This window comes from Heteronotia binoei, chromosome 8 (assembly GCF_032191835.1).
Source record: "Heteronotia binoei isolate CCM8104 ecotype False Entrance Well chromosome 8, APGP_CSIRO_Hbin_v1, whole genome shotgun sequence".
Classification (NCBI taxonomy): domain Eukaryota; kingdom Metazoa; phylum Chordata; class Lepidosauria; order Squamata; family Gekkonidae; genus Heteronotia; species Heteronotia binoei.
Window position 1 is genome coordinate 5,983,439 of NC_083230.1, and position 18,930 is coordinate 6,002,368.

The 18,930-nt window shown below is 42.4% G+C and overlaps 1 protein-coding gene across 1 annotated transcript; it reads left to right on the plus strand.

The window, feature by feature from the left end:
• Positions 1-1,032: 1,032 nt before the first annotated feature.
• On the plus strand, positions 1,033-16,754 carry PSMC2 (proteasome 26S subunit, ATPase 2). The gene is made up of 12 exons (XM_060244695.1): positions 1,033-1,234; positions 1,982-2,019; positions 3,442-3,523; positions 9,308-9,407; positions 11,015-11,146; positions 11,988-12,060; positions 13,105-13,200; positions 14,036-14,200; positions 14,687-14,774; positions 15,869-16,071; positions 16,299-16,395; positions 16,488-16,754. The coding sequence occupies exons 1-12, from the start codon at positions 1,165-1,167 to the stop codon at positions 16,643-16,645; spliced, it is 1,302 nt and encodes a 433-aa protein (XP_060100678.1). The 5' UTR covers positions 1,033-1,164; the 3' UTR covers positions 16,646-16,754.
• Positions 16,755-18,930: the final 2,176 nt, after the last annotated feature.

The following is an 18,930-nucleotide window of genomic DNA, read 5'->3' on the forward strand; positions in this document are numbered from 1 at the left end:
GACCGGTGTATTTGAAGAAATTTTTATTGTTGGTCTAAGGATAAAGGAAAAGTTAGTCCCCTGTGCAAGCACCAGTCGTTTCTGACTCTGGGGTGACATCGCATCATGACGTTTTCACAGCAGATTTTTTACAGGATGGTTTGCCATTGCCTTCCCGTCATCTACACTTTCCCCCCAGTAAGCTGGGTACTCATTTTACCGACTTTGGAAGGATGGAAGGCTGAGTCAACCTTGAGCCGGCTACCTGAACCCAGCTTCTGCCAGGATCAAACTCAGGTTGTGAACAGAGCTTGGACAGCAATACTGCAGCTTACCACTCTTGCACCACAAGGCTCTTGATATAAGAATAGTTGTTATTAAAAACTGGAATCATACTATTCTTTGAGAACAGTAGAATATTTTTAAGCATCACAGCACATAAATCTAGAAAATAATTTTTGGCTGTAATAGCATTTTCCAATATACCCCATTTTAAACTCAGTGTGTTTCTATTTCCTATTCTCCAATTCTTATTTATTTCTTTTCAATAATCAGAGTTAAATCATAATACAAAAACAATATGAAATTCCATTTACAATACAATAATCAGTTAGGTTTACCGGTACAATATTCAATATTTGTTTCCACAATTCCAATAATCACTCAGTCCAAAAACTTCTATCAGAAAGTAAATTTAAATTCAAGTTTAGAATTCATGAGTTTACAGTTCACACAAGTTCAGCGTTCACACCGGAACTGTTCTTTGAGAACAGGCACAAAAGAGGTTTTCTTTCCTCTCTGTCTTGCCCCTCCTTTTTGGCCAAATTTATCATAATCCTTCAATCCATCTGCTTGTCACAATTCAGAAACTGGGTGTCAACGGCCGAGGAGGCAGAAATAAAATCCTGATAAGGCAGATTCTATGGAACATTCTTGCCCACATCCAGGGGCCAAGAGCGGCTTCCAATTTAAAACTGCAAATCAACAGAGTCTTTACGAATCTACAATTGAACTGGTCTGGTCCGTCATCTATTTTCTTCCTTCTTCCCTAAGCCCGGAAATTGGCGCCTACTGTTGACATCATTTCCTGTCCCGGCGCTGCGAAAGTGTTCGTGAGGCGCTGTGTCATACCGAGTTGCGCATGCGTGGTCAGCGGTCGTCTGTGAGCTGTGAGGGGGCGACGCGATGCCGGACTACCTGGGCGCCGACCAGCGCAAAACCAAGGAGGAGGAGAAGGAGGACAAGCCCATCCGCGGTGAGAGCGCGGCCGGAGCGTCCCCCCAGTGGCCGTCCGCGTTGGGCGCTTCCTGCCTTCCTCTCCGCTCGGGAGGAACTCGCTTTCCCCAGCGCTCTGGCTTGGTTTGGGCCTCGCCTTGCTAATGCCTCGCCTTGAATAGCGTTCGGTGCTCCGAACAAAGTGCGGGTTGGTTGTGAGAATTTGTAGGTTTGCGCAGTTTCAGTATTTGTAATGCTTCACAAGCTGTGCAGAACAAGAATTCTTCAGGAGGATGTTTTCACAAAGAAGGTGCCTTAATATAGGGAAAGAGACGGCGGCCAACATTGCTGTGTACAGGATGTATTTGTTTGTTTGCGGTACACGTATTGTCACTGCATTGTTTTCTGCTGGTAGGATACCAGTTTTCAGCATCATATGGAATTATATAATGCTGTTTTCTGTGTTGTATTTGTGTCTTATAGTGTGTTTAATATTCTCTGTTGGTTTCAGAATTCTATAACCCTAGTCCTAGTACATTCCTTATTAGACATCTCCTGACACCACATAATCCACTTTTGAGTCTCAGTGATAAATGTGGACCATAAATTTAAGTAAATAAATAAAATATTGTTTATTATTTATACAGTGTTGGCTTTTTTGTCAAGCTGATAAAACTATTGAAGGAATTCTTCTCTGGGACAGGGACTGTGACTTTAATCTGTTGGAAAGCAAAACATACTTTATTTACCCTTTAAGGTAATCTGGGTTTGTATCTCTTTGTTGCAGCTTTGGATGAAGGTGACATCGCCCTGTTGAAAACCTATGTAAGTACTTTATACAATTAAACCCAAGAAATTGTTACCCTGAAGAGTTTGGCAAACATCTGTATTGCCCGAGTTGGCTTGCCTTAAAACAGTGCCTAAGTTTTGTTGCAGTACCTGACAGCTTTTAATGTTAGTAAAAATTTCACTTAGCAAAAGGACATTCTTAAATAAAATCTATCTTGTAAGATTCAAATGGAAGGCTTTAAAATTACGCTTTCCAGAAGTGGGTCCAAAGATTAAGCTGGGTCTTTACATACAATTTAGGGCAAGCAGCCTGTGCTGTAATTGGATATTTTACCTGCAGAAATAAAGAGCTGTGAAGAGACTCAAGCCCCGTAAACAAGTCCTAAAAGTATTGTCCACATATGTACAAGCTGGCACTGAAGTTCATAAACTCTGAAATGGTAGTATATGTCACTCTACTAAACCAAGGCAAGATCTGAACAAGGCTTTAGCTTGTGTGTGTTATGCGCTATCAAGTCACTTCTGACTTATGGAAACTCTATGAATGAATGACCACCAAAATGTCTTCTCATTAATAGCCTTGCTCTGGTCTTGCAGACTGAAGACCTTGGCTTCCTTTTGGGGGCGGGGGGGGGCTTTCTTTATTGAGTCAATCCACCTCATACTGAGTCTTTCTCTTTTTCCTGCTGTCTTCAGCTTTTCCTAGCATTATTGTCTTTTCCAGTGAGTCTTGTCTTCTCATAACTGGGCTAAGAAAGTAGCTTTGCTTGAGATCTTGAAGAACAGCTTCTAGTTGTGTTAGGACCTGACTATGCAGGACTCTGCAGCCAATGGCTATAGATCCAGATGTGGCTTGGCTTGAAAGTATGGCTCTTCAAAAAAAGAAAATGAGTTGGTAGGTGGGATGAATAACCAATATTTGAAAGAGTGGCGGACTAAGTCTTTTCCGGGACCAAAAGGCTTTTCAGAAAGGAAAGTGAGAGCAATAGGAAGCTTCTAGTAATACAATCGCAAACCTTGCATAGATCTAATGTTTTTATTACTGTATTGTTTACTTGAAATGCTGTTAGCCGCCCTGAGCCTGCTTCGGCGGGGGAGGGCGGGATATAAATAAAATTTTACATTACATTACATTACATCTATGTGAGGGGATTAAAACAATCATTTTATTGTGACACCTCATGTGTGGTACTTTTTGATAAAGGACTCATAACTAGTGTTTGGCTTCCTGTTTTATTAATCACTATTTCCATTATCAATAACATTAAGTTGTATATCTTCAGTTATAAAACAGACTTTCTTGCACGGGCTCTTCGTTGAGCTTTTGCTCTGAATTTTGACATAGGTTGGCTCTTTAATTATAAAAAGGTGGCTTGGTTGTAAGCTTGATGATGTATTTGCCAACATATTTTTATTTCCTGAACCTCAAACCTTTAATTTTCTTTTTAAAATGACCAGGGCCAGAGTACTTACTCAAGGCAGATCAAGCAAGTAGAAGATGACATTCAGCAGCTACTTAAGAAGATCAATGAACTCACTGGTGTGTATTTTGCAGGCATCTGTTGGCAGCATATTTCTCTTTCATGTCCCTCTTTGTTCAAACTGTTGTGTCTCTTGAGGAACACAACACTCAATTCTTAAAGAAAAAATCCCCTCCCTCTTCCATAGAATTGGGTGTTGGCCACTCCCAGGAAAAACTCTGTAGCAAAAAGGGAGTTTGAAGAAGCTGACAGGGGAGGGAGCTTCTGAATAAACCAAGGGGGGAAATAGGGGAATGTGGAAAAGGAAACTGCAGGGCAGAGCTTCATATGCAACATTGGTGTAGAAAGGCAGAGGGAGACTTTAAAAGCCAGCGACAAAGTGCATGAGTGCTCTTGGATACTTAAACTGATGTAAACAATGAATTCATTGACGAGGTATAGTCAAGCCATAATCTCTCTGCCCTCAGCTGTGAGTTTGAGTTCTTAATGAAAGCATTACAGAAAATCGTAATTGTCAGCAATAGATGGCTGACTTTCTGTTCCTACATGTTTTTCACCTGAAATGTTTCTGCAGTATTTGAGAACCTGTCATGCATGTCGTCTGAGAACTGACAATGGAATTTAAGTGAGGAGACTTGAAGATTCATGTATACATCCATTTGGTTCACATTTGGTCACTTACAGCCTGCCTGTTAGAAACGCAAGTTCTCTCCCATAACTCTCTGTAGCACAGATGTGGTGCATTGTTCTTAAGCAAGTGACCCGTGTTCTAGAACGGGTGTCAAACATACGACCCGAGGGCCGAATCAGGCCCCTGAGCAACTGACTCGTCTGTTTCCTTCTCCCTCTCTCTTGCTTCTTTCTACATCTCAACTTGCTTTGCAAAGCTTGCTCAGTTGCACAGGAGCTACAGAGCAAACCTCAGTTTTCTCCATTGGTTGAGGCTCCTTCCCCTCCTGGTCCCTTGGGAAGGGAGGGAAAGAGTCAGAACTTCCTTTGCCCAGTTCCCTGGATCCCATGGGAGAAATACAAAGAAAGCACCTTTAAAACCAACAAGTGCTAATGTAATCTTTAGTCTGTGTCCTTTAAAAAGTTTTTATCTCTGCTACCTAATCTTCCATAGGTACACACATGGCCCGGCCTGACAAGGTCTCATTTATGTCAGATCTGGCCCTCATAACAAATGAGTTCGACACCCTGTTCTAGAAAATAACTTATATTTTCTGTATCAGCGGTACTAGCTTCATAGCCTAAACACTAGGTTGCCAGGCTCCACAGGAACTCAGGTTGTGGTGTTTGTCCAGTAGCTTCCTGACTCACTGGTACAGATGATATACACTTGAAGAAATGCCAGAAGAAACACCCTCAGTTTTAAATAAGTCAGAGTTCATGCCTTACTGCAAGGGTGTGGAAATCATCTGTTATGAGGGCCAGATCTGACATAAATGAGACCTTGTCGGGCCCAGTCATATCAGGCCGGGCTGTGTGTGTACCTATTTAAGATTAGGAAGCAGAGATATAAACTTTATAAAGGACACAAGCGCAAGGGTTCTAAAAGAGCTGGCGGATGTAATTTCTGAGCCTCTGGCTATTATTTTTGAGAGTTCTTGGAGAACAGGAAGTGCCAGAAAATTGGAGGCGGGCGAATGTTGTCCCCATCTTCAAGAACTACTGACCCATCAGCTTGACGTCTATACCTGGAAAAGTTTTAGAACAAATAATCAGTCAGTCAGTCCTGGAACATTTAGAAAGAATGGCTGTGATTACTAAGAGCCAGCATGGGTTTCTCAAGAACAAGTCATGTCAGACTAACCTGATCTCTTTTTTTGAGAAAGTGACCACCTTGCTGGATCAGGGGAATGCTGTAGACATCGTTCATTTCAGTAAGGCTTTTGATAAGGTTCCACATACTATTCTTGTTGACAAGTTGGTAAAATGTGGTTTGGATCCTATTACCATTAGGTGGATCTGTAACTGGTTGACAGATCGCACCCAAAGAGTGCTTGTGAATGGTTCCTCATCCTCTTGGAGAGGAGTGACAAGTGGAGTGCCTCCAGGATCTGTCCTGAGACCTGTTTTGTTCAACATCTTTATAAATGATTTGGATGAAAGATTAGAGGGAATGCTTATTAAATTTGCAGATGATACTTAATTGGGAGGGGTTGCAAACACAGAAAAAGACAAATACAGGATGACCTTGACAGGCTGGAAAACTGGGCTAAAATCAATAAAATGAATTTTAACAGGGATAAATGTAAAGTTCTGCATTTAGGTAGGAAAAATCCAATGCATGGTTATAGGATGGGGGAGACTTGTCTTAGCAGTAGTATGTGTGAAAAGGATCTAGGGGTCTTCATAGATCATACGCTGAACATGAGTCAACAGTGTGATGTGGCAGCTAAAATGGCAAATGCAATTTTGGGCTGTATCAACAGAAGTATAGTATCCAGATCACATGATGTGATGGTATTGCTTTACTCTGCTCTGGTGAGACCTCACCTGGAGTATTGTGTTCATTTTTGGGCACCGCATTTTAAGAAGGATATAGACAAGCTGGAACGGGTCCAGAGGAGGGCGAACAAGATGGTGAGGGGTCTGGAGACCAAGTCCTATGAGGAAAGGTTGAAGGAGCTGGGGATGTTTAACCTGGAGAGGAGGCAGCTGAGAGGTGATATGATCACCATCTTCAAGTACTTGAAGGGCTGTCATATAGAGGATGGTGTGGAATTGTTTTCTGTGGCCCCAGAAGGTAGGACCAGAACCAGTGGGTTGAAATTAAATCAAAAGAGTTTCTGGCTCCACATTAGGATGAACTTCCTGACCGTTAGAGCGATTCCTCAGTGGAACAGGCTTCCTCAGGAGGTGGTAGGCTCTCCTTCCTTGGAGGTTTTTAAACAGAGGCTAGATGGCCATCTGACAGCAATGAGGATCCTATGAATTTAGGGGGAGGTGTTTGTGAGTTTCCTGCATTGTGCAGAGGGTTGGACTAGATGACCTTAGAGGTCCTTTCCAACTCTATGATTCTGTGATTTTTATATAAACTTAAAACATGCTTAAATTATTAGCACTGGTTGGTCTTAAGGGTGCTTTCTTTGTAACTCTTCCATGGAATCCAGGGAACTGGGCAAAGGAAGCTCTGGCTCTTCCCTTCCTTCCCTGGGGATCAGGGGGAGAAGCCTTAGCCAATAGGAGGAAGAAAGGCTTGGCTCAGTAGCTCTGCTGTGCAATTGAGAGAGCCTGGCAAAGCAAGCTCTCCCTTCCCCTTCCTCCCCAAAGGAGCCTCAGCCAATGGAGAAAATAGCTCCTGTGTGATTGAGCAAGCCTTGCAAAGCAAGCTGTTATGCAGAAGGAAGCAAATGACAGCCAGTTGCTTGGGGGCCTGATAGGAGCCCTCCGGCAGCCTGATTTTTATTTTAAATTAAAAACCTTTATTGCAATAAAAATTAAAAAAAACAATTTACAGATAAAAGCATTGATATTAAACATTTTTCTATTCCATCTCTTACAATAAGATCTCTTAATTGGCTTATAGATAATGCTTCTTAATACCATTAACAGTCCCTCTATACTTCACTTACTGAAACCCATTGTTTTTCATATATAGATAGCTAATGCATTAACAATATTAGAACTATTTTGTTACTAATTTTCCAGTATTATCTAACCAACTATAAAAAATAAAACAAATTGATTCCCATTTCATTCAAACCCTCCAAATCATATTTTTAAAGAATTAATTCTACAAATTATTTGATTCAACAAACTTGTTCTTCACGTGATCTAAAAATGCTTCATTATGAATTTATAAAAGTATTCCATTAAGACTTTATTTCATTATAAATGCTAATAAATTGATTTGTTACTTATTGATCACACCTGTCCCCTCCCACTCCACCTCTTTTATACTTCCTGTCACTCCATAGATCATACGCTCATACATGCACTTACTCTCTTTGAGTTCTCCTTCTCAAAAATCATGGTCACATATGCACTCACATATCCCCTTGCAATCTTTCACTATCAGATCCTACACTCATACATGCACTCACTCTCTTTCTTAGTTTTCTCCTTCTCAAAAATCATGGTTACTCACACTCTCACATATCACTTTTCAATCTTTCACTTATCATCCAGAACTCCTTTGCTACCTCCCATCCAAACATATAAAACTATCAGTGTGCAACTTATTAACTCTAAAGTTAGAAAACTCTACATATTAAGTTAGCTAGGATAAGGCAATCATAATGTCTAGCACCATCTTGTGGGCATAAACGATAACACAGTCTTACAAACTCCAGAGCAAAAACGTCTTTTAGGTAGAGTCCATGTTTGTATGTAGTTCTTTATCTTCATCTTCCGTTAGTTTAATGTTCAATTGGGAGAGTTCTTCTTTACCAGTTTCTAATGAGTTTATAGTAAGTGCTGATCCATTTCTGTAGATAATGATATCTGAGACGTTATTCTATCGGAACTTAATGTTAGTGTTGAATAATTTGGATGCAAAGAATTTCAGCTTTTTCGTGTTTGTCTAGGGCTTCTTGTGACAGATCCAAAATAACAATCACACTCTGGTTGTTGTGGATTAGCGATTCCCTTGATCTGACGTCCTTCAGAATTCGATCCCTGCTTTCGGATATATGAATTGCACTAAGATGTTCCAGAGTCTTTTCCTTTGCACCATAGCTAATGGCCCCAGTCTTATTGCTTTTGCTATTGCCGGTGCAGTTCCTTCATCCATAGTGAGAGCGCAGGCTAGCCAGTTTGAAATATAGGTAGATAAATCAGTTTGTCCCTCCGTGCCATCTTCTACGCCTCAGAATTTCAGGTTCTGATTTCTCCAGCACTGTCCAAATTAATTATTCTCTCCTCCAATCTTTGCTCATTAGAATGGATAGCTTTTATTTCAGTTTTTAAGGCTATAGAGGCTTTCGCTGCCTGTTCCGCCATTTTGGCCGTTACATCAAGCTCTGCTGTCAAGTCATTACGTTTTTTGTTTATCGGCTATACAATTGGCAATGGCTTCCTTAAAGGCCTTGTTTAAATCTTACCTTAACAATAGATCTCTTCTAGTTAATGGCGCTGAATCTGAGTCATCCTCCTGTAATGCTGAGCCGTTAGGTGTCTTTCCTGCCAACATTGTTTCTCTCCCCCCCCCTTGCTTTGTCCTCGCTCCCGGATGCCAAATCCTTTCGTTTTGTGCTCTTTTTATTTATTGAAGGGTTTCCCATGAATAACCCCCAATGATTTTAAAGTAGATTTCACTTCAAGTAAGCTGGAGGGGAGAGCTCTTCAATTAAGCATCCGCCATTAGCCCTTGACGCTCCGCCCCCATCCTGGTGGGCTGATTTGGCCCATGGGCCGCTTGTTTGACACCCCTGCCTTACAGTATGAAAGGGGTTGGGTTTTGTCAGATACATCAGAGGTTCATTACAGACCTGACGGACAGTTACATTAGCTCCTATGGATGGAAAAGGGTATTTCATATGTGATTTTATTCTCGTTCTTTGCTGTTCTTGCCAACAACCAATTTCTCTGGGCCTTGACGAGCATCCAAGGATATCCTTTATAAGATACTGTGCGCAGTGTTTTAAGTATTGCATTTTGAATTAATGTTGTATGCTGCATACTAGATCCTTATATGTTTGGAAGGTTTCGATTTTATGGTTTTGATTTAAATAAATAGTTTTAACTTTGAAACAGGTTTTTCTCTCTCTAACATTATGGGGCTCTTGCCAGTCATACAAGGACTCTTGTGAGTCCTAGGAAAGGTTTCCGAAAATTTCCTAACAATAACTGAGCAGAGTGTCGGTATTGACATTATTTTTTGCTTCCTGTCCTTGCAGGCATTAAAGAGTCGGACACAGGCTTGGCTCCCCCTGCCCTCTGGGATCTGGCAGCAGATAAGCAAACCCTGCAGAGTGAGCAGCCTCTGCAAGTAGCCAGGTAGGCAGACATTTCCTGGTCAACCACAGGCACATAGCTGTTCCGTTGCTGCTCCTCTCGTCTGTGGAGCAGCTTGCATTCCAAATGGAAGCTGTCTCAGGGCAGTTTCCAGCATAACATAAAAGATTTCGGGAGAAACTAGTCTTCATACAGATTTGTGTCTCAGAAATTACTTTCTTGCCTGTCAGTTGCATGCATGTTTCATTCAGCCATAGCTGAGGTCCTTTGCAAATTAATATGTAGCTTACCAGCAATGTTCCCTCTAAGCTGCAGAGTCTTGTGAGCAAAAATTCTACTTTGTGAGCTACTGGCATTAAAGTTGGGAGCTAGTGGCATTAACATTGTGAGCTGCTGCATAAATTAGTTTGCTCTGAGGTCATCCTTCTTGAGCTAAGACAAAAATGTGTGAACTGGAGGCTAAAAATCTGTGAGCTAGCTCACACTAACTCAGCTTAGAGGGAACATTGCTTACCAGTCTGAAGTGATGCAGATGTTAAGACCAAGGTATTTGAAACCTAGGTAAATAAAATTTACACTGCAAATGAGTGGATTTTTAAGATTTCATGATAGGCTTCGTCACTTAGGAAGAGAAACAAAAATACAGTGCAAGGGAATAGTTTGTACTAGTTGCTTAGGCAATAGCAGTAGAGATGTAGTGTTCCGTGCAACCACAAATAATACCCAGCTCTCATTTTGCAAAATGTGCAAAACTCAAATGTTCTCAAGGACAGTCTTGTAGAAGGAACAAAACTGCAGGGTACATCAGCTGATGTATCTGATCAGCTCAGGAAGGGATTTGTATTAAAGTCTCTCTTATTAAAGTCTCTTTTACACTGATTGTCCTTTTGCCTTAAACAGATTTTTGCATTGTTTGTTTTCCCACTGTTCCACAGTTCCAGCCCAATTGCATCACTTTGTCTTAGTAAGAATATTTGCTGTTAGATTCAAATTTTAAATCCTCTAATACAGCAGTCCCAACCTTTTTGGCACCAGCGACTGGTTTTGTGGAAGACAATTTTGTGTGTGTGTGTGTGATATTTTGGGATGATACAGTTGTGCACTTTGTTTCTGTTAGTTTGGCATGGTGGTTAAGTGCGCAGACTCTTATCTGAGAGAACCAGGTTTGATTCCCCACTCCTCCACTTGCAGCTGCTGGAATGGCCTTGGGTTAGCCATAGCTCTCACAGAGCTGTCCTTGAAAGGGCAGCTTCCGGGGAGGGCTCTCTCAGCCCCATCCACCTCACAGGGTGTCTGTTGAGGGGAAGGAAGGTAAAAGAGATTGAGAGCTGCTCTGAGATTCTGAAATTTGGAGTGGAGGGCAGGATGCAAATCCAATGTTGTCGTCTTCTTATTTTCATTATTACTACATTGTGATATATAATGGAATAATTATACAATTCACGGACTGGCTGCTAACAGGCCACGGGCTGGTACTGGTCCACGGACCGGGAGTTGGGGACCCCTGCTCTGCTTGTTTGAATGCCTGATAACCATATTTTGTAATCCACTTACTGATTGACTGAAAAGTTCTTTATCATATTGGTAATCAGCTGATTGAGAAAGGAGGATTATAAATGGAGATAATGCTAATTTATTATTCTTGTTAGGTGCACCAAAATAATCAATGCAGATTCTGAAGACCCCAAGTACATTATCAATGTGAAACAATTTGCCAAATTCGTGGTGGATCTCAGTGATCAGGTGGCCCCTACAGACATCGAAGAAGGGATGAGAGTTGGGTGAGTGGATAGAAATAATTTTGTCTTGATTCTGGATCAGTCACTGAGGATGGAATTTGCAGAACTTTGGCAATACCTGATCCCTGGGCAAGGGTCTTGATAACTAGGGGGCCTACATCTAAGACTGTTGTAACACACTCAAGAGACAGACTTCATAATGCCCAGTAAAGGAATATAACGGGTGTACTTCTGGATGAACAGCAGTCAGCTTATGTAGGCTTTAAAGGTCAAACCAGCACCTCTGCCCAAACTGTTAAGCAGTGGTGGTGTTTTGGGGTTTGCATAGCCCGTGTGATTGCTCTGCCTTTTCCAGCTAATGTTCTGGCTACAAGATTTTTACTGCAAGTGTTGTGAGCACTTAGTATCAGATTATGAAATGAATGATAGTTAGGTTACTACCTGGCAGTCATTAGGATGGATTGTAAGGAGAACAAGTCAGTGTTTAGACTTTTTTCTTCTGGAGTACTCATACACTTAATAGAAATGCCCTTCTAGCAGAACAGTATAGAAGTGAAAAGGCTAATAACCAAATGTGAACCGGCTTCAAATGTTTATAATGGGATAAGAGGCACAGTGGCATTAGGAAGAAGGGGAGTGTTGTCAGGGAGTTGGGTAAGCCACCCATCCAGTTCTATTTCTTTTACTATATTGCTGTGCAGTCCTAATATTCTACATACTATTGCAATTAACTTGTAATAAAAGACAGCCAAATGAGTTGGCTGAGTGGAGACAGGATATGAGACCTTACATTACTCCTCCTGTATTTCATAAGCATCTTTTTTTCAACGGGTTTGGGGGGTATTTTAATCAATGAAAGTGCCTTTTTGATCGATTTTTTCAGTGTTGACAGAAACAAATACCAGATACATATCCCCCTGCCTCCAAAGATTGACCCAACTGTTACTATGATGCAGGTAAGGGCCATTTCCATTTCTTTCCTTGGAATTTTCACTTTTGTAATTAAACATCTTCATTGCAACCTGCTACTGTTCTTCCAGAGTATTCATAAAACTTTCCATAGCAAAGATACAAGATGATGATATTGGATTTATATCCCGCCCTATACTCTGAATCTCAGAGTCTCGGAGCGGTCACAGTAAGAACATAAGTGAAGCCATGTTGGATCAGGCCAATGGCCCATCCAGTCCAACGCTCTGTGTCACACAGTGGCCAAAAAACCCCAAGTGACATCAAGAGGTTCACCAGTGGGGCTAGAAGCTCTTCCACTGTGCCCCCCCCCAAGCACAAGAATACAGAGCATCACTGCCCCAGAGAGAAAGTTCCAACAATAGGCTGTGGCTAATAGCCACTGATGGACCTCTGCTCCATATGCTTATCCATTCCCCTCTTGAAGCTGTCTATGCTTGTAGCCGCCGCCACCTCCTGTGGAAGTGAATTCTACATGTTAATCACCCTTTGGGTGAAGAAGTACTTCCTTTTATCAATTCTAACCTGACTGCTCAGCAATTTCATTGAATGTCCACGAGTTCTTGTATTGTGAGAAAGGGAGAAAAGTACTTCTTTCTCTACCTTCTCCATCCCATGCATAATCTTGTAAACCTCTATCATGTCACCCCTCAGTCGACATTTCTCCAAGCTAAAGAGCCCCAAGCGTTTCAACCTTTCTTCATAGGGAAAGTGTTCCACCCCTTTAATCATTCTAGTTGCCCTTTTCTGCACTTTTTCTATTGCTATCTTTTTTGAGGCGCAGTGACTAGAATTGTACGCAGTCTCCTTTACCTCCCACAACAGACACCCTGTGAGGTAGGTGGGGCTGAGAGAACTCTCCTAGAAGCTGCCCTTTCAAGGACAGCTCTGTGAGAGCTATGGCTAACCCAAGGCCATTCCAGCAGCTGCAAGTGGAGGAGTGGGGAATCAAACCCGGTTCTCCCAGATGAGAGTCCGCATACTTAACCACTACACCAAACTTGCTGTGTGTACATATCTCTTCACAACAGGTAGAAGAAAAACCTGATGTCACTTACAGCGATGTTGGAGGCTGTAAAGAACAAATTGAGAAGCTTAGAGAGGTGGTGGAAACACCCTTGCTTCATGTAAGTATCAAATGGTCCCCCCTCCACATTTAGCTTGTTAACAGTTCCTTGTAGATAGCAGAGGAATGTGAAACAGTTCTTCCGTAGTAACATTTCTTCTGGAAAGACTTCCTTAGAAATTGTCAAGATGTGTTCCCATGACCCGCTTTTGAGGGGAGGCATAATTTGATTCAGAACAAAGCAGTAGTCTTGCAGCACCTTAAAGACTCAACATTTATTCCAGTTAGAGCATTTGTGGGCCAGAGGTCACTTCTTAAAATAGAACAGCCCAAGGTATATCCCAGCAATTCCCCTTCTCTTGTAAGCGGTGTGTGAAAGAGATGGCTTCCCCCTATTATTGACCCCCAGTAATCCGTTCTTTCAAAAGATACATGAACCACTCAAGAAATGTTATAGACACAAAACTTATTGGACATAACTGTAGCTTGAAGGTAAATGTCAGATGACTCCCTCTCTCTTTTGGATGGTGTATCTGGGGAAAAATCTAGTCTTACATTTGTACTGTCACTGGCAATCTGGAGAAAGGAGAGATTACTAGCTGTTCCAAGAAGGAAGCAATCTTGTGCAGCTCTCTACTCGTGATGTTGCTTGTTTTTGGCACCTGGATGGGTACTTGGCACCTCTGTCAGATCTGTCTTACCCTTTGTGTGTTTGTGCTCTTCCTCTGTTAAACAGAGCAGTTCTTTGACAGCTCATGAGTTTGTCGCAGTTCTGTTGATCTAGTGTTTTATCAGGCTCCTGTGGGAATGTTGTTGGGTTTAGCGCCAGCATAGGAACACATCCTTGTGGCATGTTTGTACAACTTGGCATTACCTTTTTATTCCCCTCCCTGCAGCCAGAACGCTTTGTCAATCTTGGGATTGAGCCCCCCAAAGGAGTGCTTCTCTTTGGTCCTCCTGGGACAGGCAAAACCCTCTGCGCTCGTGCTGTTGCTAATCGGACCGATGCCTGTTTCATCCGTGTGATTGGATCTGAGCTTGTGCAGAAATACGTGGGAGAGGTAACTAAACCGGAACACATTTCAGGCATGGGAGCAGGTTGGGTGCGAAGCTGAAATGTTTTCACAAGAACTGCATAAATTGTACTTTGCTCTGCCCGTATCTTTTTGTGTTGTACTTATATGCAGCTTAATTGCATAAAAATAAGGAGCTTCTTATTTGGAAAGTGTTTCTGATGCTGCTCTTCTGCAATATGGTTGAAACCTGGTCCTGTAGACCTGTTTTCTTGCTGTGTGGCAGTCCTGTTGTTTGGAGTCAGAACCTTATGTTTGTGTGAGCTGTGTATGTGGTGGGATAGGCTATCAGTACAACTTGGTAGTGGATGCTGTCTGTGACAACATAGAGCTGAATGCAACTGAAATGATTTCACACATGAATGTGTCTATTTGGAATCTTGAGTGCTTTGGGAAGCTTCAACATTTGCCCTCAGTCTTACCCCCAGGACACTTGGCTTTTAAGAAAATGGCGTCTTTCTCTGTACAAAATAGGGTGCTCGAATGGTCCGGGAGCTCTTTGAAATGGCCAGGACAAAAAAGGCTTGTCTTATCTTCTTTGATGAAATTGATGCCATTGGAGGTTTGTATCTACCTACGTATTATGCTTGTTCAAAATATTGTGCAATATTGAATGCAAACTTCCCTTTTTTCATTATACAGAAAACAGGCCATAATGTTATCCTCTTTCTTCCCTGTGTTTATCCTTATTCTGGAGCGCTTCTTTCCCCGCCTGCTGTTCACATAAAGGCTTTTCTCACATGGGTTGTTTGCTCCAAGTCCAGTGGTGTAGGGAAGCGGGCTTTTCCCTGCTTTTCAGCAGCATTGAGCTGCATTCGTGCATCTTCCCGTTTCCACAGCTTTTAATGCAGTCTTTCCCAAACCTACTTTACTACAAAGTTTTGAGAAAGACCACAGCAAAGCCTGAGTAGCTGCTGTGAATTTGGGAAACTTTGGACTTTCTCAGTCCTGTGGATGCAGCAGCCATTTTTCTCCCCTTGCCACTGGGGACTTTTTGTTTTGCTTTTTAATTTACAATTGAATAGTGTTAACACCAGTCTGTATGAGATGAATTCCCAGCCTTAATTTTTTAAAAGTTATCTCTGTCACCTTTTATGATGAACATTTTTAAGAAGGCCTGTCTCTGCAGTGAAAGGGGCTAGAGCCTTATCCTCATTCTCAAAAAGGGCACAAAAATCATATTGTGTACCAGTATACTATAGGATAACAAGTTATTGTAACAGGCTATTCAGTTCTTTATTAGATGCTATCAGAAGGTAATTCTGGGGTATAGTCCCATATGGGTTTGTGCCACTTGAGATGGTACAGGGTGCTGGTGTTGCTCCTTTGAACAATTCACATGGGATGCTCTGTACCCATGTAGAATCAGCATAATGGGGGGAGAGCCACACAAAGGAGGCGGGGATCAAGTTGTCTCTTGGGCTTAGTTATGTCAACATTGCACATTCAGGGAACAAGAAAATCTAGTTGACGTGCAATTAAAGAACATCTTTGTAAAATACTTTTGTGGGTTTTTTCCCTTTCGGGGGTCATGATTTTGCTGTTGATAGGCAATGCTGGCCCTTCACCAGCTTTTGATGAAGGTGGCTTAGACCTGCATCTCGCCAAATGGCTTCTCCTTTCAGTGACACTTAATGTTTTGTACCCTCTTCTCAGGAGCTCGTTTTGATGATGGGGCTGGAGGAGACAACGAAGTCCAGCGCACAATGCTAGAATTAATAAACCAGCTGGATGGCTTTGATCCGAGAGGCAATATTAAAGTGCTGATGGCAACCAATAGACCTGATACCTTAGACCCGGCACTGATGAGGCCCGGAAGGCTGGACAGGAAGATTGAGTTCAGTCTGCCTGATCTAGAGGTCAGAATAGTTTCCCTTTTGTACAAAGCAAGCGTTCCTTTTTATTAGGACTATACACTGAAAATAACTCTGTAGGAGTTCCCTGATAGTTTTTGAATCGCAAACGCACTTAAAAATGACTTAACTAGCAAGCCAGGTGCAAGCCTTCTGATTTGCTTCAGGAGATGTTTGTAGAGCAATTCACTTTATTCTTAAGCTCTCAGCCTTAACCTGAACTCCTTTTTTAGGGACGAACTCACATATTCAAGATCCATGCTCGGTCAATGAGTGTTGAAAGAGACATACGGTTTGAGTTGCTGGCACGACTGTGTCCAAATAGCACGGGTAAGTCATAGACTACGATCTTCTTCTGTTTTGTGCTGATGAATTGCTCAGAGTTGCCACTAAATCCACTTCCCTTCCCTTCCCTTTAAAAGGAGCTGAAATCCGCAGTGTCTGCACAGAGGCAGGTATGTTTGCTATCAGAGCACGAAGGAAAATTGCCACTGAAAAGGACTTTTTGGAGGCTGTGAACAAAGTCATTAAGTCATACGCCAAGTTCAGCGCTACACCTCGCTATATGACTTACAACTGATCCTGGGCAACTCAAAAGGTCTCTCCGAATTGTTATTCTCGTAAGAATCTGATGTGTGTGCACCATAACTTAGTTGAGTGTGTAGAAATAAATGGAACATTCCAAGCTACAGGTTGTAAGTTATTTGCTAATTCATTTTTATTGTTGTCAGTAAAGGATGGCGATGGGGTTCTTAGTGTTAATTTCCAGAAGGATGTGCACTTAATCATTGCCAGTTCTCTGTCTGCGGTTAAAGGTGCTTGGCAGAAAATGATAAATCTCCCTTGCTGTCAGTAATGTACTTTCAAGCTGCAACCAACCAGGTGGTTTTCAGGACAAGAGATGAGTAGAGATGGTTTGCAACTCCCATCCATGGCCAACCTGGCTTTGCTTTCAAGATTCAGCTAGCTAGGTTGCTCTTACTATGAGTAGGTAGGGATAATTCCAGTTGTCTGGTAGGATATCCCCTGCAGTAGGAGAGCCCCTCAGCTCTGCCTGCCTAACTAGTAGCACGTGCAACAGAGCTCTAGTGTTTCTCTCCCCCCCCCCCCTTTCTGTGGCCCACTCTCACAACCTCAGGTGTTCCTCTGGTTTGAAGTTATTCTTTAAACATGCTTTTAGGTGGGCTTCCTCCCTTTTTTATTGCTGGTTTAAAATAAACTGGGTTTATTTCCCTTGTTTACTCCTGTTAGCTAAATGAGGTAGGATATGGACAGGAGATCCCCTTTCAGTCACACAGTGCACTATGTTCTCCAGCTGATGCCTAAATGCCAGCAGCCAGTTGTGACAGTACAAAAAAGCATACAGTGTATATTCTTTGCTATAAGAGAAGGCAAAAACTCTAGGGCCTGTCAGGCAATTAGCCCTGAGTAAAATTCCTTCCTGGCCCTGTTTACTAGTAGCCACACAGAAAATAAAGCCCGAAAACATAGGATGGGACAGTGGGTCTTTGCCAAGAGTCACTGAATGCCCAGTGTCTTTTCAGCCTGAGCCACAGACCAGAGAAGCCCACAGACTGCATGCCCCACCCATCATGCAGGAAGCAGCTCAAGAGCTGCCAGCCAGTGCTGGGCCCAGTTTCCCAAAGTCATTGTGGCTACAGGAGGTTACTGACAGGTACTAGAGACACTGCCCCTCTTCCTCTGCTATGGGCAGAAGAAAGGAAAAGCCCTCTCTATAGAGTTGGTCCCTACATGCATGTACTTTAAAATAGAGAAATGATCATTTTGCTTGAGAAACTCAGCTCCCACTGAAGTTCCAGGAACCCTGGGGATGTTCTTCATATTACTGGGACCCTTTGAAGATCACTTCCAAAATCATAGTGTCAGTCTGTACAAGGGTGTACATAACAGAAGCCTCAGGAAATGCAGCCCTCAGCGTTTGCAGTAGCTGGTGTAAGGGGAAAGCTTTCATTTCAAGAATACGCACACAAGCTTTAGCAGCAAATGTCAAAATGTAATGTCTGCCTTTGTCAGGTTTTTACACATTAACAATACTTTGTGGGGGGAGGGGAAGTTCATTTGTTAAAAATGTTGTACTGCAAATACGTATCAGACAAAATACGTTATGTAGTCTAAGCATACAAACATCGGTTGATTTGTGGTATAAAACTGGCTTGGATCCTCAGGTGTGAAGACAGAAATTGGCAAAAAAACAAAACCCCCAAACCCTCCTCTCCCCAAATGGAAGAGCACCTTAGGATCCAAGCCAACTAATATTACTTGCTCATGATGCATTCTGGCAAGTTCAAGCAATCTCTGGCAGTAACTCACTTCTCCCACACAACTATGACGCAGGATAGTGCCTCCAGCTCTGCATTGAGAGGTTTCACTTTTATAACAAACGGTACTACACAACGTGCGTTAACTGAAAATAAACCGAGTGACCCAATTTCCCATTTCGATTGTGAAGCGGCAGCTCTTCAGAGCCACGTCACGAGTTATTTTCCAAGGAAGGCTCAAATTAATTGTCGGTGGGGAAACTGTCACAGAGGGCTCTGAGCTTGAGAGACTTCTCTTCTACCTGAACAGCCCGCTGGTAACACCAGCTGCCTTTGCACAGGATGAGAAAAGCAGCCTAATGCCACACCATTCTGTATGCCTGCAATATGTGGCAAGGCCTGAGGTCTGACAGGACGTGGCTGGAAAGGAACTCTTGCAAGAGTATTGGGCACCTGCATGGTCTTGGTTTCACTGGAAGACAGTGACACACGTGCTTCAGCCTCCCACGGCAGTCACCAAGACATAACAGTGCTTTTACATTATAGCTGGCTTGGGTTGGCCCGCCTGCCATACTTTGGTTGCCTT